The 27,882-nt window shown below is 37.7% G+C and overlaps 1 protein-coding gene and 1 non-coding gene across 2 annotated transcripts in view; both read left to right on the top strand.

Moving 5' to 3' along the window:
- Eif3a (eukaryotic translation initiation factor 3, subunit A) overlaps positions 1-27,674 on the top strand; it is a 30,539-nt gene extending 2,865 nt beyond the window's left edge. Inside the window, 21 exon segments of the mRNA NM_001047087.2 lie at positions 5,068-5,258; positions 5,409-5,545; positions 5,889-6,052; positions 6,410-6,609; positions 8,311-8,519; positions 10,277-10,448; positions 11,442-11,546; positions 11,885-11,983; positions 13,322-13,438; positions 13,628-13,813; positions 14,280-14,627; positions 15,355-15,459; positions 15,799-15,912; positions 16,925-17,047; positions 17,950-18,103; positions 19,281-19,465; positions 20,534-20,622; positions 21,243-21,934; positions 24,125-24,326; positions 25,239-25,438; positions 26,562-27,674. Coding sequence (NP_001040552.2) covers positions 5,068-5,258; positions 5,409-5,545; positions 5,889-6,052; positions 6,410-6,609; positions 8,311-8,519; positions 10,277-10,448; positions 11,442-11,546; positions 11,885-11,983; positions 13,322-13,438; positions 13,628-13,813; positions 14,280-14,627; positions 15,355-15,459; positions 15,799-15,912; positions 16,925-17,047; positions 17,950-18,103; positions 19,281-19,465; positions 20,534-20,622; positions 21,243-21,934; positions 24,125-24,326; positions 25,239-25,438; positions 26,562-26,785 — 4,016 coding nt within the window. The 3' untranslated portion in view covers positions 26,786-27,674.
- LOC120093054 (small nucleolar RNA SNORA19) lies at positions 12,880-13,011 on the top strand. Its single transcript, XR_015655821.1, has one exon. It is a non-coding gene; the product is annotated as a small nucleolar RNA SNORA19 (small nucleolar RNA).
- Positions 27,675-27,882: the final 208 nt, after the last annotated feature.

Here is a 27,882-nt window from a genome sequence, read left to right as displayed (position 1 = left end):
AAGCAGATGTTTTATATTCAAGTGAGCGTCTTTTTCCTTATTTGAAACTTTAAAAGCTAGATTTCTGGGCTTGGACTTGAACCTATCATTAAGAAAATGACTCTTTAATTCTGTCATAAAACGTTTATTTGTTTTTGTACTTTTTTTTTTTTTTGAGGCAGAGCCTTATTAGGTAGCCCAGATTGTTCTCAAATTTGATCTTATTACTTCAACCTCCTTCAGTGCAAATGATAGAGATTTGATTCTACAACATCAAATTTCTAAGCAAGAATTTAAAAGTGACAGGAAGAAATCACACTTGTGGGCAGAACCTGGGTTTGGTTGCCAGTACACACAGTTGCTTAAAATCAGTTGTAACTCCAGTTGAAAGGGGATCCATCCTCTTCTGACAACCAAAGGCTGTCAGAGTTATACATGGAAGCAAAGCTCTGATACACATAAAGTAAAAAACAAAAAATGTATTTTTTTAGAAGTAAAGACACCTTATATCTATTTAAAAAATTACACATTGGGAAAGTGGATTATTCTTATATTTCCAGTGTTTTGCATTTTAATTTTATCATGGGGTTAGTACTGAACTTAAACTTGATTTGTATTTCATATTGTAAACACTAATAGCTTAAAGTTTAAATCCTTATTGTAAAGTTAGGGATTAGGTATAATGTCATTTTAATGTTGCCGTTACAAGTTTTCTTTTAATTTCTATGGTATGAGTGCTTCGCTTGCATGTATGTCTATTACTATATGCAAGTAGTGCTCTCTTGGAGGTCAGAAGAGGGTGTCAGGAAATACCGAATCGGGATTCAGGAGTTATTGATGTAAACTTCCATGTAGGTGCTGGGAATAGAACCCAGGTCCTTGAAGAGTAGCCAGTGTTCTAAATTGCTAAGCTATCTAGCTGTTACAGTATTTACTGATTTTCTTTTTTTTTTGTTGTTGTTGTTGTTGTAGGGACTTTTGGGTTAAATTGTTTTGAAAAATGTCTAAATAACATGGAAAACAACCCTTGGCACATTTCCAGGAAGAGGGTAGTACTTAAAACAGGAAGATATTTTTGTTTCAATATAGTTGTACTTCCTTGTGTCATTTAGGATTGGTGTTAGTTTTCAGGGGTGGCCCGGTGGCCCAAGTGAAGATGGTCTTTCCCCACATATAACATGGAGGTGTTTGTATTGGTTTGCATATTTGATATAAGGAGTAGGGCTAGGGTTGTGTCTTGATCTGGTACACTGGAGACAAGCCCCTAGGTTTGGTCTCCAGCACTGGAGGAAAAACCATAGGATGAAGTCGGGATGTTTTGTAAAGATGTTTAATATGGTATGTTTAGTATGCTATGGTTTTTGGTTATTAGTTTGGTATGTGATTTGATCAAGTATAAACATAGTATGTGGGAGAATTAGAGCAATATTGTTTCACTGGAAGAACTGGGACGCACCATTCCTGAAACTAGAGTCATTAAGCCTGTAAGTTTAGTAAGCTTCTAAATAATAAACTTTTATAGGCCTTTATGTGTATGAGTGTTTTGTCTGTGTGTGTGTTAATGCATCATGTGTGTCTGGTGTCCACAGAGATCAGAAGAGAGAGGGTATCAGTCCTGGGATGGTGATGAGACACAATGTGGGTGCTGGGGATAGAGCTTGGGGTTCTCTAAAAGAGGATTAAGTGCTCTTGGCCACCTCTCTAGCCTCAATTCTGTTCATTTAAAAAAAAAAATGGTACTGGGATTCAACCCAAGGGTACTAACATGCTTGTTTAAAGGTAGAGCTTCTCCACTCAATTCAACTTTATTCAGGAAAAGAAAAAAAATTGTTCAAGATTATCTTTTTAGAGGGTGGTGGTGATGATTTTATTTCGTAGTCTAGGCTGGCTAACTTGACACTCAGGTCATTTGCCTGAGCCTACCTACTAGATAAAGGTGTGGGCCACTATCTCTGGCCCCTTTTTAAAGATTAATTTTATGCATACGAGTACACTTTAGTTGTCTTGAGGTGTACCAGAAGACATTGGATCCCATTATAGATGGTTGTAAGCTGCCATGTGGTTGCTGGGAATTGAATTCAGCTGTCAGTGCTCTGAACCATTGTTCCATCTCTCCAGCCCCCAATATTATTCTTTAGGAGAAAAATAAACATTAAAAAAGGGAGAGATAACAAAACTAGTGTCTTAACTCCTTTAAAAGTTTTAAATATCCAAGTGAAAGTTTTTTGTGTTTGTGTGAAATTTAGCATTTTTTGCTTTTTTTCCCCAGCTTTCCAGGTGCTAAGATTAGAGGCATAAACCACTACAAGTTTAAGATAACATTTTAATCTAGAGTCTTTTCTGTTGACTAATTTGAAAAGTTGCTACATATGGCAGCTAGATTTGGAGATCTAGTTATTTACACACAATGCTTTCAAGCTCATAAAGTCAACCGTTTTTTGTCCTGTAGTTTTTATTTTTTAAAACCTTAATTTAAATTTTATAGAGCAAGTTTCAGTTGCATAGAATCATTCTCAAAGATAGCACAGTTTTCATCATATCCAGTTCCCATTAATGAACATCTACAATCTGTTACATCTTTTATAACTAAGGAGTCATCAACTGAAGTTATTTATTCATTTATTTTGTTTTTTTGTAGAGGTAGGATCTTAATTTTGTAGCCCTGGAACTCAGTAGCTCCAGCCAGCCTCCAACTCACAGATTTGCCTGTGTTGACTGTGTTCCAGTTTCCCTATTGGGCATTAGGATCCTATCCATACACCACATCACATTTAGTTGTCATGTCTTCATTGTCACAGTGTCTCAGACTTTTCTATTTTTTTTCCTTTCATCATCACATATTTGAGAAGTACTCCTGCATTTTGTAGAATGTCCTTTGTGTTACTGTAGCACATCCTGGGTACTTTATCAAAACCAAGAATGTATCTCTCTTATTTCTGATGGCTTTAAAAAAAAAATCCATGATAAGGTAGCAGGATCCGTATGTGGAGAGAACTGACTGGCTTGTTACTGTTATCCAGAGGAGATTAATAGTGTTCCCTTGTCTGATAAGAGAGAACAAAAAGGAAGCTATCAGATTATCTAGTATAAAAGCTACCTGTTGCATTTAGAGGTGGAACTCTTTGATCCTGCTGTTTCTTTAAAGGCCAACTCCTAATAGTATTTGGTTAGGGAGTATGTGTCAATCCAAAGTTTAGGAGAACACTTAAACAAACATTTATACCATTGAATCTTAATGAGTATTTCTCTTGATAATTGTTTTTAAAGTACTAGTTTTATTTTTCTCTCAAGTCAATATTTTTCTTTGTAGCCCTAGTTATCCTGAAATTCTTTTAATCTTGGTTGGCATTGAACTAAGAGATGCATTTGCCTATGGCTCCTGAATGATGGGTTGAAGACATGTGCCACCCACCGACCAGCAAAGTTAATTTTAAAAATACATTTCTGGAGCTAGGTACATGGTTCAGTAGTTAAAAATACTTGGTGCTCTTGGAGAGGACTGTAGTTCTGTTCCTAGTATACAATTAGGTAGCTGACACACTCCCTGTAACCCTAGTTCCAAAGATCCAACATTTTTGGAGCACAAAACATACACATACACATAAGATAAAATTAATAAGTGTTTAAAAAACTTATTGGGGTTGGGGATTTAGCTCAGTGGTAGAGCACTTGCCTAGCAAGCACAAGGCCCTGGGTTCAGTCCCCAGCTCTGAGGGAAAAAAAAAAAACAAAACTTATCACACTTCGCCATGAACTTTCTCATGTCTCCATGTATAGCCCTAGGACTCCTGAGTCTCTGTAGACCAGGTTGGTTCCAAACTTAAGGGATCTACCTTCCTCAGCTTCTGCTTCTGCCTTTGGAGTGCCAGGATTAAAGGTGTATGTGATGCTAAGTTCAGCAGCTCTTTTTAGCTGTTAAAGGTTTATTTTTGAGTTGTTTTCTATAGAGAGACCATGGTTTGACCCTTCTACTCAAAAGAAAAAGTGTGTGCATACATGCTGTGTGAATTGTTGAAAGAGGCCAGGAGAAGGCATTGTATCCCCCGGAACTGAACATTAACAGGCAGTTGAACTACTTGAGTGAGGGAGCTAGGACTCAGATAATTGAGCCATCTTTCCCAGACCCATGAACCCTTTTCATTTAGTTTGTCATGACCATTACATGACTAGGGGTGGATAGACTGTCATAACTTCCAACTCTAAACCTGTATTCAGTGTGATCCCAGTCGAAATCTTAGCAAGCTATTTTATAGATGGTTGTAAAAGTTTTATGGAAACATAGGTATGGAAATATCTATGTTAGAGAATGGATACCAACTGGCAAAGTAGGAGCACTTACTATCCAATTCTAACACTTTACTAAATTCCTTGAGAATGGATGGAATGCAAGGTCCTGAAGTAAATTTAAATGTAGTCAACTGGTCTTTTTTTTTCTTTTTTTTTTTTTTTTCGGGGCTGGGGATCGAACCCAGGACCTTGTGCTTCCTAGGCAAGCGCTCTACCACTGAGCCAAATCCCCAACCCCCAGTCAACTGGTCTTAAAGTAGACAATCTATCTTCATAAAATAATATAATAAAATTTATTCAGAAATTTATTCAGCTATAGAAATGAGATGTAGTCATACTTGAACTTTTAGATACTATGGGAGATTCTCCCATCCATGATTTCAGTTTCTGGAATTTTAAAATCACTGAGTTCTTCCACATATAGTATTTTCAGATCATGTTACCGTTATACATTGAGTGATTATAGGATTGCTATTAGAAGCCAAACATGTAAAGAAAAAAAGTTGGGAACTAAGTCAACAAATTAAAGCAATCAGCAAAGAGGCAAGCATTTTTAAAGTTCTTTTACATTAATTTGTGGAAGTGACGGGGCATGCACAAAATCTTTTGTGTGCATGTGGCAGCCAGGGGACAATTTTTAAGAGTGGGTTCTGCTAATGTGGGTTCTAGAAATAAAACTCAGAGAATCAGGCTTGGCAGCAAGGACCTTTACCTGTCGATTGAGTCAATTTCTTTGGTCAGTCATTTAGATGTTTATATAATATGTACAGCTAATTTTAATTCGATTCCCCTCCCCCCCAGAATTTCTTGAGGTTGGCAAAAAGCAGCCTGCCCTGGATGTTCTTTATGATGTTATGAAAAGTAAGAAACACAGAACATGGCAGAAGATACACGAGCCAATTATGCTGAAATACTTGGAACTATGTGTGGATCTTCGTAAGAGCCACTTGGCTAAGGAAGGATTATATCAATATAAGAACATTTGTCAGCAGGTACAGAGTTTGTTTTTGTGATTTTCAAGTGCTTGTAGTAACTTTCTGAGGAATTTACCTTTTAAATTAAAGTTTATATCAAGATTTGCTTTTTAAACTTTTTTTTTTTTGGTTCATTGGAGAAAAATAAATTCATTTTCCTTCTTGTAGGTAAACATTAAATCTTTAGAAGATGTTGTTAGGGCATATTTGAAATTAGCAGAGGAAAAAACAGAAGCTGCTAAAGAAGAGTCCCAACAAATGGTGTTAGACATAGAAGATCTGGATAATATTCAGACTCCTGAGAGGTACGTGACTTTAAGCCCTTAGTAAATATTTTGATAGTTATCACAATGTTTTTCTGCACATGGGGCACTGTCTCCTGCCCCCTTTGAAGTAGATAATTATCAGGGGGAAACCTGCTTATCTTTAAAGTCTAAAGTTTATATACTTCGGGAACCATGTAAGCAATATTTAAAATTTATGCCTTGGGGTAGGACATGTATTAAAATTTAGGTTGAGAATTGTGCTTACAGTGTATATGAAGTTATATATGGGAAGAAATTCTGTATGTGGTCAGTGTTGGTTTGGAATTTCTGATCACAAAGTAGGAAAACATCTAAAATAGTTTTCAATGCATTTTCTTTGTAGTGTTCTCTTAAGTGCAGTAAGTGGGGAAGACACTCAGGATCGTACTGACAGATTGCTACTGACTCCCTGGGTCAAGTTCCTGTGGGAATCATACAGGCAGTGTTTGGACCTTCTTCGAAACAATTCTAGAGTAGAGCGTCTTTACCATGATATCGCCCAACAAGGTAAAATGACAATTTGAAATGTAAAGGAACTGATTTGAAAAGTTGACTTTGTTCTCTATACTATGTAAAAATGGAACTAGTTTTATTCTTAGTGTTCATCTCTCCAGCTCTAGAGTCTTTCCTAAATTTAAATTCTATTCATTTCCTATTTGTAAATTTTATTTTGGGTCAGAAATGATGACCATGTCTTTTGGTTTGCTTAGGATTCAGAGTTGTGCTATAGGTATTACATGGAGGGAGTTAATGGTGAGCTTAGTAAATCTTGTTAAAGTTGATCTTAATATGTGACATATAAAACTTACAGATATTTAAGTTGACCAAAAATATCTAATTCTTGTTTGACAATTATGCTTACAGCTTTCAAATTCTGCCTCCAGTATACTCGCAAGGCTGAGTTCCGCAAGCTGTGTGACAACTTGCGAATGCACTTATCCCAGATTCAGCGCCACCATAACCAAAGTACAGCAATCAATCTTAATAATCCAGAGAGCCAGTCCATGCATTTGGAAACCAGACTTGTTCAGCTGGACAGTGCTATCAGCATGGAATTGTGGCAGGCAAGTTGTATCACATCGCTACTGGTATTACTGGTTAATTTCAGGAGGTAACCTGAGAATCTAAGATTGTTTGATGGAACAAGAAGAGCTCTAAACAGGAACTTCATATTTCAGTATTTCAATATTTCAGTTAATTGCTTGTAAAATCTGTGCCAAATCATGTAATAATTTCATTTTATGAAAAAAGAAAAACAATCCTCCATTATGACTGATAAAATCTGGTACCTTTCTATGAGCTGCTGGGGAAAACATTGCAAAGATGGAGGCTTTTGTCTCCCCCCACCCCATTTTGTTTGGTTTTAGTATAGGGAAAGTTAGTATCTGTTTGTGCTTATGCATGCCCTTCCATGCTGGGTACCAAGCCCAGGGGGCATGCGCAGTGTGGATGATTACATCCAGAGACAGCTAGGAGTTTCTTCATAATTTTGTGTTTAATCTGATAATACATTCTAACTTCATTGTACTTGATGAGCATTTGTTGGTGATTGGAAGTTTAAACCACACACACGTCCTTTTCTCTGTTTGGAAGCACATCCATCATATGATCTTCATTTTAGAGATGGCAGTGACACTGAAAAGCTTCCTGGCCTCTTCCTCCTTGGGATAGTTTCAGAGTATTTTGTTGATTTATAACTTAAAGTCTTTTATGTTTAACATAAAAATCAATTGAAATGATAAGGGATTAATTAAAAAATGGGCCAAGTGAAAATTGGTTTAATTTTTTGCTCTTGTCCATACATAGTCTTTTTTATAGGGACACCCATCTTAAATTACTACTTAAAAAGGACAAGCGAACATGATTATATTAGGAAAAATGATTAGGCTTAAGGAAATGTTGAGCTATTGCTCCATCACTCACAGATCACCTGGATTCTTTGTTTTTTTTTTTTTAATACTAATTTATTCTCACTTATTTTATGACCACAGTTTCCCCTCACTTTCTCTAATACCCCAATCAAATGTATTCTATTGTGTCTACTTCCTGATTTTTTTTCCTTTATATTGTCCCAAGTAGTAAGCTAATTAGCAAATAAGCAAATATTTTCTTACTGTGTTATAATTATACCTTTACCTCAACTGTTTAAAGATTTCAAGATAGCATTTTTATAATTATTGCAATTTATCAGACATTCTAGAAATGTTGGGCTTTTTTTTTTTAATTTATTTTTATTTATATGAGTACACCGCAGCTGTCTTCAGACACACCAGAAGAGGGCATGGGATCCCTTTACAGATGGTTGTGAGCCACCATGTGGTTAATGCGGAATTGAACTCATGACCTCTGGAAGAGCAGTCAGTGCTCCCAACCACTGAGACAACTCTCCAGCCTCCTTTGATGAGTCTTTAAAATTCGTCAACTTTTTCACTTGTCAACTTCAGTCTTCTTGGAATTTCATCAAGTTGATCTCCTTATTTCTGCTTACTTAAGTAGTAAAATTAGAAGCAATGACTGGGGACCTAAATTATAGGCACGAACACTATTCAGCAGAAAATGCAATACAATGCAAAAGTAACGTGGTAAAGGAGGTCAGGAACTTGAAGGAGAGCTGACAGGGGTACAGGGCTTTTTTTTTTTTTTGTAATCTGTTTTTAGTTTTGTAAGAGATTTGCATCTGGCTTTTTAATAAATGATTTTGTGTAAAATTTGTTTAAAATTAAAAATTTGCTTAATTAATTAGAAATTAATTCCCAACATATTAGGAAGCCTTCAAAGCTGTGGAAGATATTCATGGACTATTTTCCTTGTCTAAAAAACCACCTAAGCCTCAGTTGATGGCAAATTACTATAACAAAGTTTCAACGGTGTTTTGGAAATCTGGAAATGCTTTGTTTCATGCATCTACACTTCATCGTCTTTATCATCTGTCTAGAGAAATGAGAAAGAATCTTACACAAGATGAGATGCAAAGGTAAGAACATTACAGTTGGATGGTAGTGAGGTTAAGCTAAGCAGTAGTATGTCTAATCCCAGAGTTTCTTGGCTTCTAAACATTTTAAATTGACTAAATCCTGTTTGGTGTACTGTTAATGCTTGATAGGGTGTTGATCACTATTCCTAGACTACTCCTTAGGAGCCGAGAGCACTCCAGTTATCTCTACCAAGTGTCTCCATTGTTCTCCTTGGAGAGTATTGAGCCATCATCTATCCTTCCTGGCCCCTGAAAAAATGCTACCAGAAACCTAAATGAGAAGATTATGTATTCATAGAGGTAGTGTTAGCATGTGAACCTTCTATCGACGTATTGGTAGATTCTATTGGATATTTAAGTAATTAGTTCCATTAAATTTTTTTCTTCCTAATTATAAAACATTAATATAAAACAGCTCTTGACATGTGGTAGGAGTATATTGTGGTGAACAGACTGTAAGTTGAAAATATGTTAAGCAATGTTACACTACCTACTGTCAACAGTGTAGTGTACTGGGGAGTGGAGAGATTGTTTACTCTTAGGATTGATTGCATGGCTAGGAACTATAGCTCATTCATTGATGATTGACAGTGCCTAAGTGTTAAAGAATACTACAATTTATCTCACTAGCCTGGCAAAAGGTAAAGATAAATTTTCCTTTTTTGGGGACCATGGTAAAATAGTTTATATTTTGTGTTTTTGTTTTATTTTGATTTTTGCTTTTTGAAACAGGGCTTTTCTCTGTAGCTTTGGTTGTCCTAGAACCTGCTCTGTAGATCAGGAGGCTGGTCTTCAAACTCACAGATCTAAGTCTGCCTGCCTATGTCTCCTGAGTGCTGGGATGAAAGGTGTGCACCACTACTACCTGGCCAAAAAATATATTTTCTTTATAACATGAATCATAAAATGGAGACTATTTGGGAGATAGCATGAAACATAGCCTGTAGGCTATTAAAAAAATCATAGTATAGAGTGGGTGTGGTGGCATATAACTCTTACAGTTAGCACATAGGAGACTTACCCAGGAGGATTAAAAGTTCAAAACTACTTAAAAAAATTCTTGGCTGGCTTAAATTACATGGCAAGACCCCTAACCCTATCATATTTCTTGGATGTGGAAAGACTGTTGCTGTCTTCAGACATTCCAGAAGGGAGCTTCAGATCTCCATTATGGATGGCTGTGAGCCACCATGTGGTTGCTGGGAATTGAACTCAGGACCTCTGGTAAAGCAGTCAGTGCTCTTAACTGCTGAGCCATCTTTGCAACCTCCACTGGCTTTTTTATGTGTATGTTGTTTTAGTTTTATAGAAGGATAAAAAAATCAACTAAATGGCTTTTTACCCCCTCGTCAATGGAATTAATACTGTTCTTTACACAAATGCTGTAATACTTACTGTCGAGTCATTGAGTGTGTTATTTAGGCTTCTGGGCACTGAAACCTTAGCATTCTATAGTGTTGACTTTTGTGTTTCAGGGAAGTGAAAATTTAGCTTTTCTCTCCCTTTCCATTCTCTGTTCTAATTGTATTTACTTAAAGTCTGTTTTCTTAATTTCTAAAGCTACCTTTAGTTATTTTGGTGAGAAGTGTTTCTTTACTGCTATTGGGTCACATTTAGTGTTGATGAGATTGAGTCTACTAGGATTCATTTCCTCAAAGTTCAGTTTTCATGATGTAATATATATAATCAGGTATACAATAAGTAATTAAAGAGAAGCACATTTACAATCTCAACAAATAAAACTTTGTTCACCACAGAATGTCTACTAGAGTCCTTTTGGCGACTCTTTCCATTCCTATTACTCCTGAGCGAACTGATATTGCACGACTTTTGGATATGGATGGTATTATAGTTGAGAAGCAGCGGCGCCTTGCCACATTGCTAGGTCTTCAAGCACCACCCACACGAATTGGACTTATTAATGATATGGTTAGTATAAGTTCTGAGTATCTCTTTGTAGAGAAGACTTTGTGGTAAGTTTTAATTCATGATTAAATGCTAGGAACTCAGATTCATTGTCAGGCTTCTAATGTGTGGACAAGAAACCACTGATGAATTGGATATATTTATTGCTCATTTGAGGCAATTGGTTAAAGCAATGGTTCATAGGGTATGCGGTTAATCACTTACCTAGTATCTGCATGATACTAACTGAGATCCCAGTGGACATTAAAACCCACTAACTAGGGCTGGAGAGATGGCTCAGCGGTTAAGAGCACCTGACTGCTCTTCCAGAGGTCATGAGCTCAATTCCCAGCAACCACATGGTGGCTCACAACCATCTGTAAAGAGATCCGATTCTCTCTTCTGGTGTATCTGAAGACAGCTACAGTGTACTTATATATAATAAATGAATAAATCTATAAAAAAAAAACCCACTAACTAGTATGCTATTCTGAAATAGGGCAAACTATTGTATAAAGTCATATAAAATTGAAATTATCTCCAGATCACTTAGAATACTTATGTAAATCATTTGCCATGGTTAGGTGACAGTGGCAAGAAAAGGGCATTTAAAACAGCTGCAATTATTTTCTTGAAGATGATGTAAATACTGACTGAGTGTATGTAGAGCCTGATGATAGAGGGACCAAGAGGGACCAAAACTGTTAATGAACCTGTCACTGCCCTTCTAATGGACACTGAGCAATTCTAATTTTAGCCTAAGAAGAACAGAGCTGTCCTTCATATTACGAGAACAGAGCTGTATATCATATTACGATTTATTATACTTCAAGTTTTTGGGTTTTTTTTTTTTTAATTTTGCTATTATCAGTAGAAACAACATGGTGGGGTATTTGGGTATTTGGTGAGTTTACAGGGAATTAAGGTCAGATAATCTAGTTTTAATTTATAGTCACTTCAGATTGCCAGTTGGAATATTTCCGTTAGCAGTTAAACTTTTTGCTTTTCTTACTGTAGGTCAGGTTTAATGTGCTACAATATGTTGTCCCAGAAGTGAAAGACCTTTACAACTGGTTGGAGGTGGAATTCAACCCACTAAAACTCTGTGAGAGAGTTACAAAGGTAGGCTTTGGCATAGGCATTTTGGTCTTTACTATATGGCTGGCATTATTGGGCATTGTACTTGTCTAAAGAACACATTGTTCTCCTATGTATTGAGGAAGACACATTTTTTTCATATCAAGAGAAAAGATAATTCTGATGTTAAGGTTTGAGAGCTAAATTAGCAGCATGTCTATTTTAGCCACTTCTGTCAGTTACATTCAGACAAGAATTGATAAGTGTTGTTGAAAGAATTTTGCATGTTTATATATGCTGTTTTATATATATAAAGAAGTCGAAAGAATGTGAACTGTCCTTGCGTCTGTTGCATTTTTTTCTCAACTTAATTGATTTTATAGGTATTAAATTGGGTTAGGGAACAACCTGAAAAAGAACCAGAATTGCAACAATATGTGCCACAACTACAGAACAATACCATACTCCGTCTTCTGCAACAGGTAAAATAAAAGCAAATGATTAATGGGGAAACTGAGATTTGTGCTCCTGACTTTGTGTTATCATGTAGTATGTGTCTATACATACTCATTTGTATATGTGCACGTAAGTATATGGAGACTAGAGGTGGACATGGCTGTCTTTTCTATTATTGTCTTCTATTTTGAGATCGTCTGTCACTGAACGCAGCTCACAAATTAGCTAGATTGACTGACGATGGGAATCCTCTGTCATCCATAGCCACATTCCTCTTTATTTTGATGACATGACTGAAAAAAGTTTAGAATTAACATAAGAAGTAAGTGAAAGCTACACCAAATTCCTGCCCACCAAATTGGAAATTCCTGCCCAATTTTATTTTAAAGCAGAATTGTTAACTTAAACCACTTCTTTCCTCCCCTAACTTTCTTTCAAGATGTTCTGAGTTTTCCTTGGGTTACTGGCTCCCCCGAGTCCTGAGATTAAAGGTGTGCATCACTATTCCCAGCCCTGAGTTTTCTTTGTTAATGTAGGGCTCCCTTATTCCTTTAAAAATCTATTTACATGATTTTTCATGGATTGAAAGATCATAGTACACTTGCTCAGATTATAATAATGAAAACACCTCTTTCCATTACCACTGGAGCTCCTTTTAGGGGTTTTCTCATTAGAAATTGTACAGCATCAAACATCTAACACCTTCATGTCTTTGTATTTAAGTGAGATTTCTGTACTATGTGGAATTAGTCACACGGTTTATGTAATAGACTTACCAGTTATCAGTGGATAGTCGTTTTGTTCAGACTGGTTATTAGTTAGTGTTTTCATCATGTTAGGCCATGACTATGGTTAAGTGATACAGTTTATTAGTGGAGTAGATGCTTTGTATTTTATTTTGTGAGGAGTTACTAAGTTGTGTCTGCACATTTCATTGACCTGCTTTCTTTTGAATATGTGAGCAGTGTTATTTCTTATGTGCTATACAAATAGTTGAAGGTTAATTAGCAGAGTAACTGCATATAGTAATTCTGCCAGTCCCCTTCAGACAAAAAAAAAGTAAAATGGACATACTTGTATTAGGTAAGTGGCAGGCCTTTATCTATGACTATGTGACCATTAGACTTTATATTTATGAAATTGGAAATTCAGAAATGTATAATGTAGTCATAGCATATGATTTGGAATCTGGGGTTAAAACCCTAGTTCCAGTAGTCTATTGCTAGGCTGAATTGTATGAACTTCAGTTTTTCCCTTCTGAACAATGGGCATAATTTCTGCTTTCTTTAGCTACCATAAAATTGCACAGAAAAAGTGTGATTAAGTAGAAGCTGTTGTTATTAACCCTGTGTTTTTTTGTGCAGGTGGCACAGATTTATCAGAGCATTGAGTTTTCTCGTTTGACCTCTCTGGTTCCTTTTGTTGATGCTTTCCAACTGGAACGGGCCATAGTAGATGCAGCTAGGCACTGTGACCTGCAGGTATGTGCTATAAGGAGGGAGCACTGGCAAGTTAGAAGGCCTTTTGAGATCTAGAAAGACACTACACATTGTTTTTGATACAATGGCATCTTTTAAAAACTCCATAGAGCGAACTTTTATTACTTTTCTATTTTCTTCTCAAATTCAGTTGTAATATATCCTTTGTTACTTGTGATTTAATTTTTAAAGGTTCGTATTGACCATACTTCTCGGACTCTGAGTTTTGGATCAGACTTAAATTATGCAACTCGAGAAGATGCCCCAATTGGTCCTCATCTGCAGAGCATGCCTTCAGAACAAATAAGAAATCAACTGACAGCCATGTCCTCGGTACTTGCAAAAGCGCTTGAAGTCATCAAGCCTGCTCATATTCTGGTATGTGTCTTGGGGTGATATGAAGTATAAAAGTTTGAAGGACTTATCTTTCATAATATGGTTAGAGATGGAATCTGAAGAAGGGATTTCATGATTTCCTGTTCACTGGTTGTTAAGATGTTTTCGTTAAGCAAGCCATTGAAGTGCCTTTAAAAATATCTCATGGGTTATAGTAATAACCACGGCCGTGCCCCAGTTGTTGAGGTGATTGGGCTGTTGATGAGCTCTGTTTATATTTTTCTTGGTTTGACAGGATACATTTGGTGCCAAGAACAATAATAGACTTGCAAATGGTGTCCTAGGTTGTGTCATTGCTAGTTAGAGACTGAAAGTGCCGCTAGTTTGTACTAGAACATTATCTAAATACATATATTTGTGGAAAGACAGTGTTTCACAATTATTTTTAATATTGCTGTCTAATACCAGGGTATATTTATGATCATTGTAAATGCATTGTTTTTTGAAGCAAGAGAAGGAAGAACAGCATCAGTTGGCAGTTACTGCGTATATTAAAAATTCACGGAAAGAGCATCAGAGGATCCTGGCTCGGAGACAGACAATTGAGGAGAGAAAAGAGCGTCTTGAGAGTCTGAATATTCAACGTGAGAAGGAAGAACTAGAGCAGAGGGAAGCTGAACTCCAGAAAGTACGGAAGGCTGAAGAAGAAAGGCTGCGTCAAGAGGCAAAGGAGCGAGAGAAGGAACGGATCCTTCAAGAACATGAACAAATCAAGAAGAAAACTGTTCGGGAGCGGTTAGAACAGATCAAGAAGACAGAGCTGGGTGCCAAAGCATTTAAAGATATTGACATTGAAGTACGTAGCTTCTTTTTACTCTTGAGTTCCCATTTGGTTAATTTTGATATTTTTTCTGACTGGGTACCCATTTAAAGAAGTAAAGTAGGGGGCTGGAGAGATGGCTCAGCGGTTAAGAGCACCTGACTACTCTTCCAGAGGTCCTGAGTTCAATTCCAAGCAGCCACAACCATCTGTAAAGAGATCCGATGCCCTCTTCTGGTGTATCTGAAGATAGCTACAGTGTACTTATATATAATAAATCAATAAATCTTTAAAAAAAAGTAAAGTAGGACTTAATTCTAGAAAGCAGTGAGCTCAGCTGATAATTATATTTATCTTTAATTTGATGACTTGATGGTTCAGAACATATACTGCTTTTAACAGAAGACCCAGTCTAGTTTCCAGTACCCATAGCAGATGGCTTATGACCGTCACCTGTTAATCTGTCTCCAACTTCTGACATTTAGGCATCTGTATCTGTACTCAAGTGCACTTAAACTCTTCCCCCATAATTAAAGTCTTCAAAAAATATTTAAATCTTTAAGTCTTCTAAAAAAATATTCAGAGCCAGGACTTGTGGCACACGTCTTTAATCCCAGCCTCAGGGAAGCAGAGGCAGGTAGATCTCTTGAGATCAAGGCCAGCCTGGTTGGTCTAGGATAGCCAGGGCTGTATTTAGAGAAGTTCTGACTCAGATAAGTAAATAAAAATGTTTGTAACAATTCTGCCTTTGTGTTGCCATCAGGACCTTGAAGAATTGGATCCAGATTTTATTATGGCCAAACAAGTTGAACAACTAGAAAAAGAAAAGAAGGAACTTCAGGAACGCCTTAAGAATCAAGAAAAGAAGGTAAGAAGGTGGATTGATGGTTGATGTTCCCCCCTCCCCTTTATTGTTACACAAAGTTTCCAAACTGACTTTAAACTGCTTTGCAAGTGAGATTGCCCTTGAATTCTTGGTCCTTCTGATTAGTGGGGTTGTTAATCTTCTCATATAAGTTAAAAAGAGTCTTATTTTGGCCAGGTGGTGTTTGCATTCCTTTAATATCCTTGGCAGTCAGAGGCAGGCTCATCTCTGATATGCTTTTTAGAGGAAGTTCCAAGGCAGACAACTATGCAGTCCTGTGTCTTGAAAAAGCCAACAAAAGGGGTTATTTTGTAACACTGCATTTGTTTTCATCCCATTCAGATTGACTATTTTGAGAGAGCTAAGCGTTTGGAAGAAATTCCTTTAATAAAGAGTGCTTACGAGGAACAAAGGGTTAAAGACATGGACCTGTGGGAACAACAAGAAGAAGAAAGAGTAAGCTTTTCATTTCATTGTTGTATCACAGAGTGTAAGCTAAGTTATAAGTCAGCTAGAAAAACAGTTTTTAAATTCTTTTTCTTTTAAATATTTATTTACTTAACGTGTATGAGTACACTACAGCTGTCTTCAGACACACCAGAGAGCATCAGATCCCATTATAGATGGTTGTGAACCACCATGTAGTTTCTGGAAATTGAACTCAGGACCTCTGGAAGAGCAGTCAATGCTCTTAACCTCTGAGCCATCTCTCCAGCACCAGTTTTTAATTCTTTTGTTAGATGTAATGTTTTTTTTTTTTTTTTTTTAAAGATTTATTTATTTATTATATATAAGTACACTGTAGCTGTCTTCAGATACACCAGAAGAGGGCATCAGATCTCTTTACAGATGGTTGTGAGCCACCATGTGGTTGCTGGGAATTGAACTCATGACCTCTGGAAGAGCAGTCGGGTGCTCTTAACCGCTGAGCCATCTCTCCAGCCCTAGATGTAATGTTTTAACGGCTACTGAAAAAAGAAATGTTCACGATAGAGGTTAATTAAGAAACTATTAATTACAGCCTTATATGCACACAAATGAGAGAAAGGACATACTTGTGGCTCTGTGGCATCTGCAGTCTCAGGGTCTACCATCTGGAAAGTTAAAAGGATGTGTTGTTCTTTCTCTTTTTTAAAGAATAAGTTGTGATTTTGTGATAATTCTCCTCTGGTGTAAGTATTTAAGTAGAATTTGAAGACACTTCAGACAATATGAAGGCTTTTGTATTTTCATAGGACTGAGAAAGAAAGTCTGACATATTTTGCCTTAATTTCCAATAAAATTAAACTGTTAAAAATCTCATAGGAATCATAAAAATCTCTTGACTTCTCTTAGGGGGTCTGTTGGGATGCCCTGTTTTCACTGCAAAATACAATGGGGAAGGAGACGCTTCTCAGTATTAGAATCTTCTTGGGGTAAATTAGTAATATCATGTTTTGGAGATTACCCTAGTGTTTTGTACTTTCAGATTACTACAATGCAGCTAGAACGAGAAAAAGCTCTGGAACATAAGAATCGGATGTCACGAATGTTGGAAGACAGAGATCTATTTGTGATGCGGCTCAAAGCTGCCCGGCAGTCTGTCTATGAGGTGAGCTCACTGTTTTGTTTATGGAAAAGTTAATTGTGAACTTAGTTTTCTTTTGAGGATTTTCCCTTAATACAGTCTGTCTTGAATTAAAGTTTAATAGGTAATTATTCAGTATTTGTATAGATGAGTTGGGAGATATTTTAATCTTCTCAAATGTTCCAAAGCTGAAAGTTGATTCTTTTGTTCTTTTTGAAGTGTGGGCAGTTGAAAGTGGACTTTCAGGCCCGCCATATAGCTACCTCCAGATTCGTGGTTTGGGTTTTTTTTTTTTTTTTTAAGTTTTATTTTTACTATTCAGAAGTGAATTAGATCAGGGTCAGGCATCTAGGTACATTCTGTTAATAATAGCACCTGGGAATCAGCTTGGTCTATGTAGTGAGTTCTAGGACAGCCATGAGTATATAGAGTGACCTTGTCTCAAAAAAGAAAAAAATTATATTAAAGATATTTTGTTAAAAGCTCTAAGTCGATTTCTTTATTATAAGTAAAATGTGACCTTTTTGGGGGAGGAGGGGAGGTAAGGGGTGGACTGGGAGTTGAATCTACTGCATCAGATGTGCCAGGCAAGCACTCAGCTCTCCGTGATATTAGTCCAGTGTGTAGATATTATTAATTCATAATTTAACAAATGACACTACATTGCTTTAACCATTAAGAGATTCTGCTTTTTTTTTTTTTTTTTTTTTTTTTTGGAGCTGGGGACCGAACCTAGGGCCTTATGCTTGCTAGGCAAGCGCTCTACCACTGAGCTAAATCCCCAACCCCGAGATTCTGCTTTTGTATTTACTTGGTGATCACTTTCTATGGCTTTCAGATTTTATGAACTTACAAGTGTAAAACTGTTGTTCATATTTATATCTTAAAAATTTGACCTGTTGGGGGGGTAACTGTTCAATTTTCAGGAGAAACTGAAACAGTTTGAAGAGCGTTTAGCAGAAGAAAGGCATAATCGCCTGGAAGAACGGAAGAGGCAACGGAAAGAAGAACGCAAAATAACTTACTACAGAGAAAAGGAAGAGGAAGAGCAGAGAAGGGCAGAGGAGCAGATGCTCAAAGGTAACCATGGTAACCATTAGATAAACTGCCTGATAGGTGCCATGTTTCATAATCTTACTTAGAAAACCAAGGGATCAGATAATGCAGTCCATTAAATGTGTTGGTGCTGAGTCCTCTATCAACCTATAGCTACATACTATACCTGGAACCCTATAAATTCACTAGATTTGTTCTAGTGTGGTTTCTCTTGCTGCAAAAAGCACATTGGGGGATAAAGAGAGGGTTTATTTGGATTCCATGTCATGGTCCATCATTGAGGGAAGCCAGAGTTTCTGCCAAGGTACTGAAACAGAGACCCCAGAAGAAAGCTGCTTCTTTGATCACTCCCTGTGAGTTTCTTGGCTACCTTTCTTGTATAGCCCAGGCGCCTCCTGCCCAGGCATGGTATTGCCCACAGTGGATTCCCTCTCCTACAGCAGTCAACAATCAAGAACATATCCTCACAGACATGCCCATAGGCCAGTCTGATAGAGGCAGTTCCTTGGTCGGTATTCTTCCCTCCCAATTAAGCCTAGATTCGTGTGACTGAACAAAAATGCGATCAGTGTATAGGACCATCCTAAATCATTGTGGACTAATAGTGTTTTTTTGGGGGGTGGGGGGGTTGTTCCTTTGTTTTTTTAATCTTAATCACCATTGGCTAATTGCTGTCTACTTTAAATTTCTGTAAGTTTTTCTAAATTGGGTATGTGTGATGTGTAGGGGAGGGTGCATGGGTGAAGGTCAGAACCAACTTTGAAGAGTCCGCTTTTTCCTTTTATTTTCATGTAGGTTCTGAGATTAAATACATATAGATTATATGTAAATGCTAGCCATCCTATTGCCTTCTTTTTTTTTTTTTTTTTTTTTTTTTTTTTGGTTCTTTTTTTCGGAGCTGGGGACCGAACCCAGGGCCTTGCGCTTCCTAGGCAAGCACTCTACCACTGAGCTAAATCCCCAACCCCAAAACATCGTGACCAAGGGAACTTCTTTTTTTGTTTTTGGTTCTTTTTTTCGAAGCTGGGGACCGAACCCAGAGCCTAGGCAAGCGCTCTACCACTGAGCTAAATCCCCAAGCACCCCCTATTGCCTTCTAAAACAAGAGTGTATCTCTGCTTTAAACTAGAATAGTAACCCTGATGGTAGGAAAAAGGTATGGGTGGGAAGCACATTTGAGTAACCTGATAAATTTTCATAGAGCGAGAAGAAAGAGAACGAGCTGAGAGAGCAAAACGTGAGGAAGAACTTAGAGAATATCAGGAGCGAGTCAAGAAACTGGAAGAAGTAGAAAGGAAAAAGCGGCAAAGAGAGCTGGAAATTGAAGAAAGGGAAAGACGCAGAGAGGAAGAAAGGAGACTTGGTGAGGATCCACTTTCTAGGAAGGTAAGTATAGAAGTTATTCTCTTTTTTTTTCCCCCTTTGGTGCTGGAGCATGAATCTAGGCTTTATCTGGCAAATCCCCTATTACTGAGCTTTTGTTCATTTGTTCTGTTTTAATTACATGTAGATACTGGCCTGATTTCTTTGACTACTTAGATACAAAGATCTGTTTGTATTCATTCACAAGGTCTCCATCACTTGGTAGAGATAATTGGGTCCAGTCCAACTTCATTCAGGATGTATAGTACAACAATATAATCAGACTCCTTGATATTACTTGTATACAAAATGATTTATTTTTCTCACTTCTTGAATTCTTCTAATTGATGGTTGCGTTACCCCATAGTTCAGTTTTAATTAGCCCATGTGTCATTTCTTTATTCCTAAACTGTTTCCCAGTCATAATCTCCTTTTATACTTTCCTTCAGATTTGCTTCAGTTTTCATAATGGTGTGTCCCTTAAATCTGTTCTCTGTTCTCTCTGCTTCATTTGGTTTGTACTCATTTCCTAGAGCAAAAGGCAAACATACTTACCCTTTTCACCAGTTTCAGCTGTCAGCTTATGCTTCAACCACTCCCAGTTACTGCTTTGCCCTTTAAACAAAAACACTGTTTGCTTATTGATTTTTCCCCCTCCCCAATATAATATTTTAATAGATTTTTTTAGTTATGTAAATGGGGTATGTGCACATGAGTACTGAGTTGTTGGATTCAGGATTCACTGAAGCAGGAGTCACAGGTAATTGTGAGCCATCTTATGCTAGCGCTGGGAATTGAACTGTGATCCTCTGAAAGAGCAGTGCATACACCTAACCACTGAGCTCTTTCCAGTCCCTAGTTTATTTCTGTGGGAGTACAGGGTCTTACATGGCCACAGCTGGTTTTATGCTCCTGATCCTGTTGCCTCTCTGTCGTAAAGCAGTGAAGTTATAGCTGCAGTGCCTCATTTTAACCAGTCTTATTTTAGGATCTTTAGGTTTGTTTAAAGAATGAAGTGCTTTATTATTAACTCCAGTAGTTGTAATCATAATTTTTATTACCTGTGTATGCACCTTTTTGCTTCGTCTGTAGGACTCTCGTTGGGGAGATAGAGATTCAGAAGGCACCTGGAGAAAAGGACCAGAAGCTGACTCTGAGTGGAGAAGAGGCCCACCAGAAAAGTAAGTAGAATCAGGGGATCAGTGCACTTTTTCTTGGATCTTAGTGTCTGGGGTTTAAAATCAGACATGTAGAAAGAAGGAGATGAAGTTTCTGTAAGAATCGAATGCAAGTCCCATCTGTTATTTGAACCAAGGTCAGGGTTTTTTGAAGGTTTAGGATGACCTTGAACTCCAGATTTTGTCTTTACCTCCCAAGGGTTGGATTTACAAGCTTGTTATGCCACCATGCCTGGTTTTAATCTTTGTAGTAATGGGTATAGAACCCAAGGTTGGTAACTGTTAGCATAGCAAAGCACTCTACCACTAAGCAACTTGCTCAGTTCTGGACTATTTTTAATGGTAACTGCTAGTGGTAGATGGGAACAGCAGCTTTAATTTTACGCAGAAATTAAAGTTTAGAGGAAAGCTCATTGTAAAATATGGGTAATTTTTCAAGGTTATTATGTGATTGTTAGTCTGTGTTGATTTAAGATACTGAATTTTGCATAGTTTTTATTTAGAATTTTAAAGGACCAGAATTAATGAATTTAGACTTAGTGATTTGTAAGAAATAGTAAAATCAAGGATCCATATTCTTTTTGAAAAATTTGTCTTTAAAACTGTACCTTGTTTCTCCTCAGGGAGTGGAGACGAGAAACTCGGGATGATGAGAGGCCTCACAGGAGAGATGAGGATCGGCTGAGGCGCTTGGGGGGGGACGATGAAGAGAGAGAGTCGTCTCTTAGACCAGATGATGATCGCATCCCCAGGCGTGGCCTGGATGATGACAGAGGGCCTAGACGTGGTCCCGATGAAGATAGATTTTCTCGTAGAGGAACAGATGATGACCGTCCTTCCTGGCGTAATGCAGATGATGACCGGCCTCCCAGGCGAATTGGTGATGATGACAGGGGAAGCTGGCGTCACACAGATGATGACAGACCACCCAGACGGGGACTGGATGATGACAGACCACCCAGACGGGGACTGGATGATGAGAGAGGAAGCTGGCGCACAGCAGAAGAGGACAGAGGACCTAGACGTGGGATGGATGATGACCGGGGGCCAAGACGAGGAGGTGCTGATGATGAGCGGTCATCCTGGCGGAATGCTGATGACGATAGGGGTCCCAGGAGGGGGATGGATGACGATAGGGGTCCCAGGCGAGGGTTGGATGATGATCGAGGACCTTGGAGGAATGCTGCTGAAGATAGGATTTCCAGGAGAGGTGCAGATGATGACCGGGGGCCTTGGAGAAATATGGATGACGATCGGGTTCCTAGACGGGGTGATGATGCAAGACCTGGTCCCTGGAGACCATTTGTCAAACCAGGTAAGAGTCTAGTATTAAAATTAAGATGCTTTGTGGAATGTTTGATACATATTTATTAACATGTAAATGAAATTAAAGGCCTAAATGGGAGTTGTACCATATTCATTTGTGTGTGTGTATACACACATGCATATACATGTCTTTTTCCCTATGCCCATGCAGTAGCTTTTACGTAAAAATTACCCTTTTTAAATATTTATCCACACAACTGTCCACCCATGGGGTCATACTGAGGAGCTCATTTTTGTTCTTCTAGTCAACTCTGGGCATGTTCACCCATACTTAAACTTATGCTTTTCTCTATTCTCCAAATGCACACCTGCTCTTGTGAACCACTGTCTTAAATGTGTAAATTAGGAGTTCTCTGTTTTCTGTTTCATCGTTTGTGTTAAGTCTCATTTATCTCAGCTCTTTTTTAAAAAAGATGTATTATTTTTAAATTACATGTGAATACATACCTACATATGGGTATGCACATGTGAATGCAGGTGTCCATGGAGGCCAGAGCATCAAATTTCCTGGAAATGGAATGAAGGCAGTTACTTAGCTATTAGCTATCTGACATGGGTATAGAGAATTGATCTGCAAGAAGATAGGCTGCAAGGAGATATACTGAGCCACCTCTCCAGCCCTCATTCTGTTCCTTTGAACTCTTGCCCTACTATTGGTTTCTGCCATTTTCCCCCCTACTGCCAGTTCTTTCTGCAGTAATTAGTACTTTTTTGCCTTTACCAGTTGTGATAATCTGGGCAAACCTTTTTGTCTTTTCTTGCCTTTGGTCATATTTCACTGTCAACTATGTGATCTTAGAGTAAGTGGCTTCCATGTCTTTTGTAAAATGGGATTGACAGTATGATAGATACTCAGTAAATTGTAGTGTGTCCTATAAAAAGTTACCAAGTATTGAGGAATCCTAGAAGAAATACAAGGTTAGGTATCTTTATATATTCTGTTATCCATCAATACATAATTTGTTGATGTGTTTCTGTTTGAATCGCTTTATTAGATGTAGTACTGATTTATAGTAGTCAGTCTATGGCCAGCCGTCCTGGTAACCTGAACAGTCTGTCTGATACCCTTTTGCTTTTAAAGTTGGAGATTGTACTTTAACCTTTGCTTTGAAGGTTATTTGAACAGTGAAGTAACCAGGAAAAATCATAGTATTAAATAAGTGGGTCATTAAAAGGACTTTTTTTTTTAATAGTAAAAAGCTGATTTCTGGGAGGCAGAGTGCTACCAACTTGAGCTGGTATCACATGTGTCAGGAGACAACTTTTTCGCTGAACTGAATGATTGTAAAATTGCCATAAGTATTATGCAATTATAAATATTTTGGATGTAATCTCTGCATAATGGCACATGCCTTTGATCTCAGCACTCTGGAGGGAGAGGATCTTTGTAAATTCAAAGTTAGCCTAGTCTACATGGCAAGTTCCAGGACAGCCAGGTATACATACAGAAACCCCATCTTTAAAACAACAACAACAAAAACCAAAAAACCCCCAAGAATTTGGCAGTGATGATGATTGACTTAAGGAATAAACAAGTTAATATAAGTGGGATTTAGTCTATATTTTTGCACTCGTTGATATGAAAGTCAGGTACAATGGTGATGATTAGCTTTGTAGCTTTGATGCATTAACAGTGAGAACATACCTCGCTTTGACCACTTGCTTCATGCATAACACTGGGCTGAATCAAAGCATTTATTCTTGTTTTATGACTGGATGGTCAAATGTCCCAGAGGACAGGACTAAGGAAGAGTCTTTGATAGTGTTACAGGGTTTAAATTCATAATTGGGTGGTCACTCCAGTAAACTCAAGCAAGTTACCTGCTTAACTGAGTAGTCTAGTAAAATTAGATACTGGCAGTCAACATACACAGCAGGAAAAATTTGATAGTATCTATTTTATGAAACACTACATCCAGACTGTTTAAGTTACCTTATAGATACATAACTCAAAAATTGTAAATGACCAACCATTCGTGGATACACATGATTTTTGTTAAAGGGGGGAATTCAGAGTATCTTCAATTTATGTTTAGGATGATGAATTAATGCTAGGATACCTTTGTAAAGGGTGGGGATGAGCTCAGATGATAGAGCATTTTCTTAGAATACATAAGGCCTTCTGTTAAACCCCCAGCAGCACCACATAAACCTACAATTGCTTCTTTTTATAAACTAGGTGGATGGAGAGAGAAAGAAAAGGCTAGAGAAGAGAGTTGGGGTCCACCTCGAGAATCAAGACCACCAGAAGAACGTGAATGGGATAGAGACAAAGAGAAGGACAGAGATAATCAAGATCGAGAGGAGAACGACAAGGACCTTGAACGTGATAGGGACAGAGAGAGAGATGGGGACCGGGAGGATCGTTTCAGAAGACCCAGGTTAGTAATGACCTACTGTGGTAACAGGTTTCTCTCAAACTCTGCTGTGCATTCCAGATCACTTCTGAGAAATACTGCTCTGGTTTCACTTACCACTTAGGTGCACATAGAGTATGAGTGATTAACACTCCCTTCCCCCATGTAGAAAATGACAATATTGGGTTTAACCTGTTGGCTGCTTGCAGGTTACATAACTGGTAAAGGAACCAGTCCAGACATCTACCATTCCTACTTCTTAGAACAATGACTCAGTTTAGTTTTTTTGTTTTGTTTTGTTTTGTTTTGTTTTGTTTTGTTTTGTGAAGATGGCATCTTTCTGTGAAGCTCAGGTTGACCTGAAATCCAGTTTTTATCTAATCCACCTATGTTGATCTATAGTCAGTTGACAACACACTCAATTTTTATTAGTAGTGAAAGTCCTAGTTTGTTCTCTCTGTCTTAATGGCTTTGCCACTAACAAATCTAGTAGAAAAAGCTCTCTGTGTTATTTATTTAGCATGGCAGCCAGCAACTTTTTTGTGGCTAGTGCACTAACTCTTGGAATATGGGTTGTGGTTGTGCCACTGTAGGATCTTTAGGTAAATAGCTACAGGTGACGTATGTTTGCTTTCTATGCCTCAGATAACCAAACCATATTAACGTGATAGTTAAAACTCAGATTGATAAACTTAGATTAATAAACTGAATTTAGTGTGTTGCTTTTTTTCCCCTCTCTTTTGGGGGGTTGGTTTGGGGGGATGTGTCTATCCTTGAACTCACTATATACCAGGCTAGTCTGGAACTCAGAAATCTGCCTCAGCCTCTGAAGTGCTGGGATTAAAGATAAGCAGTAACACCACCCAGATGGTGTGTTGTTTATTATTATCCATATGTTCTGTGAAGAACTGAGCTTGTCACTTTAAATGGCCACAGGGATGAAGGTGGCTGGAGAAGAGGACCAGCAGAAGAATCTTCAAGCTGGAGAGATTCAAGTCGCCGTGATGATAGGGACAGGGATGACCGACGGCGGGACAGAGATGATCGTCGTGATCTGAGAGACCTGAGAGACAGAAGGGATTTAAGAGATGATAGAGATCGGAGAGGCCCTCCCCTTAGATCAGAGCGAGAAGAAGGTAGAGATATTTTGGCTGTTGGAATATTAAAAAACTGCTTATGGCCCGATGGGGGCTTTATAATTGTCTTAAATTAATATGAACCCTGATGATGAGTAAATTCAGTGTACTTGTCAGGTTGTGATGTAATCTCTAAGGTGAGTGTAGCAGTAGACTTAAATGAGAGGCAGCAGAAATTGATATTAATAAAATGGAGACAGCATTAATGATGTAAGATCCTTGTGGATAAACACAAGAGTATAAATGTGGAGACATTAGGGCTGGTGATATGGCTCAGTGAAGAGGGGCTCTGTGTTTTCTCTCTCCTAACAACTTGACTTCAATTTGGGAGATCCACATGGTAGCAAAAGACTGCACTCCCTGAAAGTTTTCTTCTGAAATCTACAAATTCATATCCATAAGTACTTGTAGTGATATTAACGTGTCCATTGTACTTATTTTCCTCACACACTTTTAAGTTTGCTCAGTAGAATCAGAAGAGTATTAAAACTAATTTAAAATCTCACATTTTATTTTGTCCCTTTTTTTTTTTCTTTCCTGGAGCTGAGGACCGAACCCAGGGCCTTGCACTTGATAGGCAAGCGCTCTATCACTGAGCTAAATCCCCAACCCCAAAATCTCACATTTTATAACTTACTTGAAAAATTCTTCAAGAGCCAAAAATATTTTGATTTAACAAATTTAGATTTTTTTTTTCTTACCCTGTCAGGTTTATGACCATTCAAATATTTCGTTTTCTTTTTTTAAAAAATTATTTCTTTATGTATATGAATACTCTGTAGCTGTCTTCAGACACACCAGGGGGGGCATCAGATCCAACTACAGATGGTTGTGAGCCACCATGTGGGTGCCAGGAATTAGCTCAGGACCTTTGGAAGAACAGCCTGTGCTCTTAACCACTGAGCCATCGCTCCAGCCCTTCCAGTTTTCAATTATGTCTGCAAGTTCAAGACTTTGGTCAGAAATGACACAGATAATTAAAGTGTGGGGGCTATTAGTGTGATTCTGAATTGTTGGTTTTCTAAATAGTTTCAGGCAGGCATTTCTTAAGTTTCATTTCTGTTCATTTTGAACCAATAAAAATAGTTCAAGCCTACACTTAAAGGTGTTTGAACTTTTCTAGCAAGCTCCTGGAGACGCACTGATGACAGGAAAGATGACCGGACTGAAGAAAGGGATCCACCTCGTCGTGTTCCTCCCCCAACTCTTTCAAGAGAGAGAGAAAGAGAGAGAGATCGAGAAGGTGAGAAAGAGAAAGCATCTTGGAGAGCTGAGAAAGATAGGGAGTCCCTTCGTCGTACTAAGAATGAAACTGATGAAGATGGATGGACCACAGTACGACGTTAAATCACAAGACGATGGAGTCAAACTTGTGGTTCGCATAGGTTTGCTCACATTCAAGGATTATTATACTTGTGCTTCAACCAGTCTAAATTGAATTCTTTAATGTTGTCTCACCATAACACAAAAAGCATGAACTTGTATTAATCATATATAATAGATTGATCATGCACTGTATTCACAGGAGGTTGTAAAACCATGCCATTTTCTGGAACTTAAGGTGTTGCATTATTTCATCAATCATTTGTTAAAAAAAAAAACTAAAAAATAAAAAATGTGAACCCTTCAGGTGTAAACACCTTATCTTGGTATACAATTGATCTTTTTTGTTTTGTTTTGATTTTGAAGTATCAGATATTAATTTGGAATAAGGTAAGGTTCTCTTGAAACATTTGAAAACCCTTTAAGACAACTGATCTGTCAGCTTTCCCATCAGTAGTAGTGGGAATATACCTTCTTAGGTATTTACTGTTAAATATATTTAGGCAGTTTATAGCTTCTGATCAGTGTGGTAGACATTACAAACACTGGCTGTAATGGGGTTTTCTATAGACTTACTTGAGAGAGGTGAGTATAAAAGCATTTTTTAGTCATCATCATGACGATGCTGCTCAAGTGCAGGTCCAGAACAGTACAGCTTTGGGTCCCTAGAGCATTTGGTAAACTGTTGTGGGTTTCTTTTTTTCTGTTGCCAAAAGAAAACTGCTTTTCCACTAATTCATGCCTTTCAAGCATTTTAAATATGACAATATTTATAAATGTGTGGTTTGGAGGAATTGTTTAAATTCTTTTTCCTAATTTTCTTCAGGATAGATTATTTCAACAAGTAATTTGTAGTGATGACTGTGTTGACTTCAATTTTGGAGTGTGTAGCTGTGTTTTAAAAAAAAAAAAAGTAACCATTTGGTCTTATTGAAGCCAACACAGAACTTGCTGCTGTGTTTTATTTCTTTGGTGATAAATAAAATACTTACATAATTGGTGTTAGTGTTGATTTGTTGATGGTGCTATGTTCCATATATTAAGTTTCTGTAAATTTTTATCAGTGCTGTTATCAACGGAAGCAAATAGTAGCAGCTAGCAAGTTCTTGTTCAGAAACATT

Source organism: Rattus norvegicus, chromosome 1, assembly GCF_021556685.1.
Source record: "Rattus norvegicus strain SHRSP/BbbUtx chromosome 1, alternate assembly SHRSP_T2T, whole genome shotgun sequence".
Classification (NCBI taxonomy): Eukaryota; Metazoa; Chordata; class Mammalia; order Rodentia; family Muridae; genus Rattus; species Rattus norvegicus.
The sequence above is the reverse complement of the archived record's forward strand: the minus strand, read 5'-3'. Positions and strand labels throughout refer to the sequence as shown.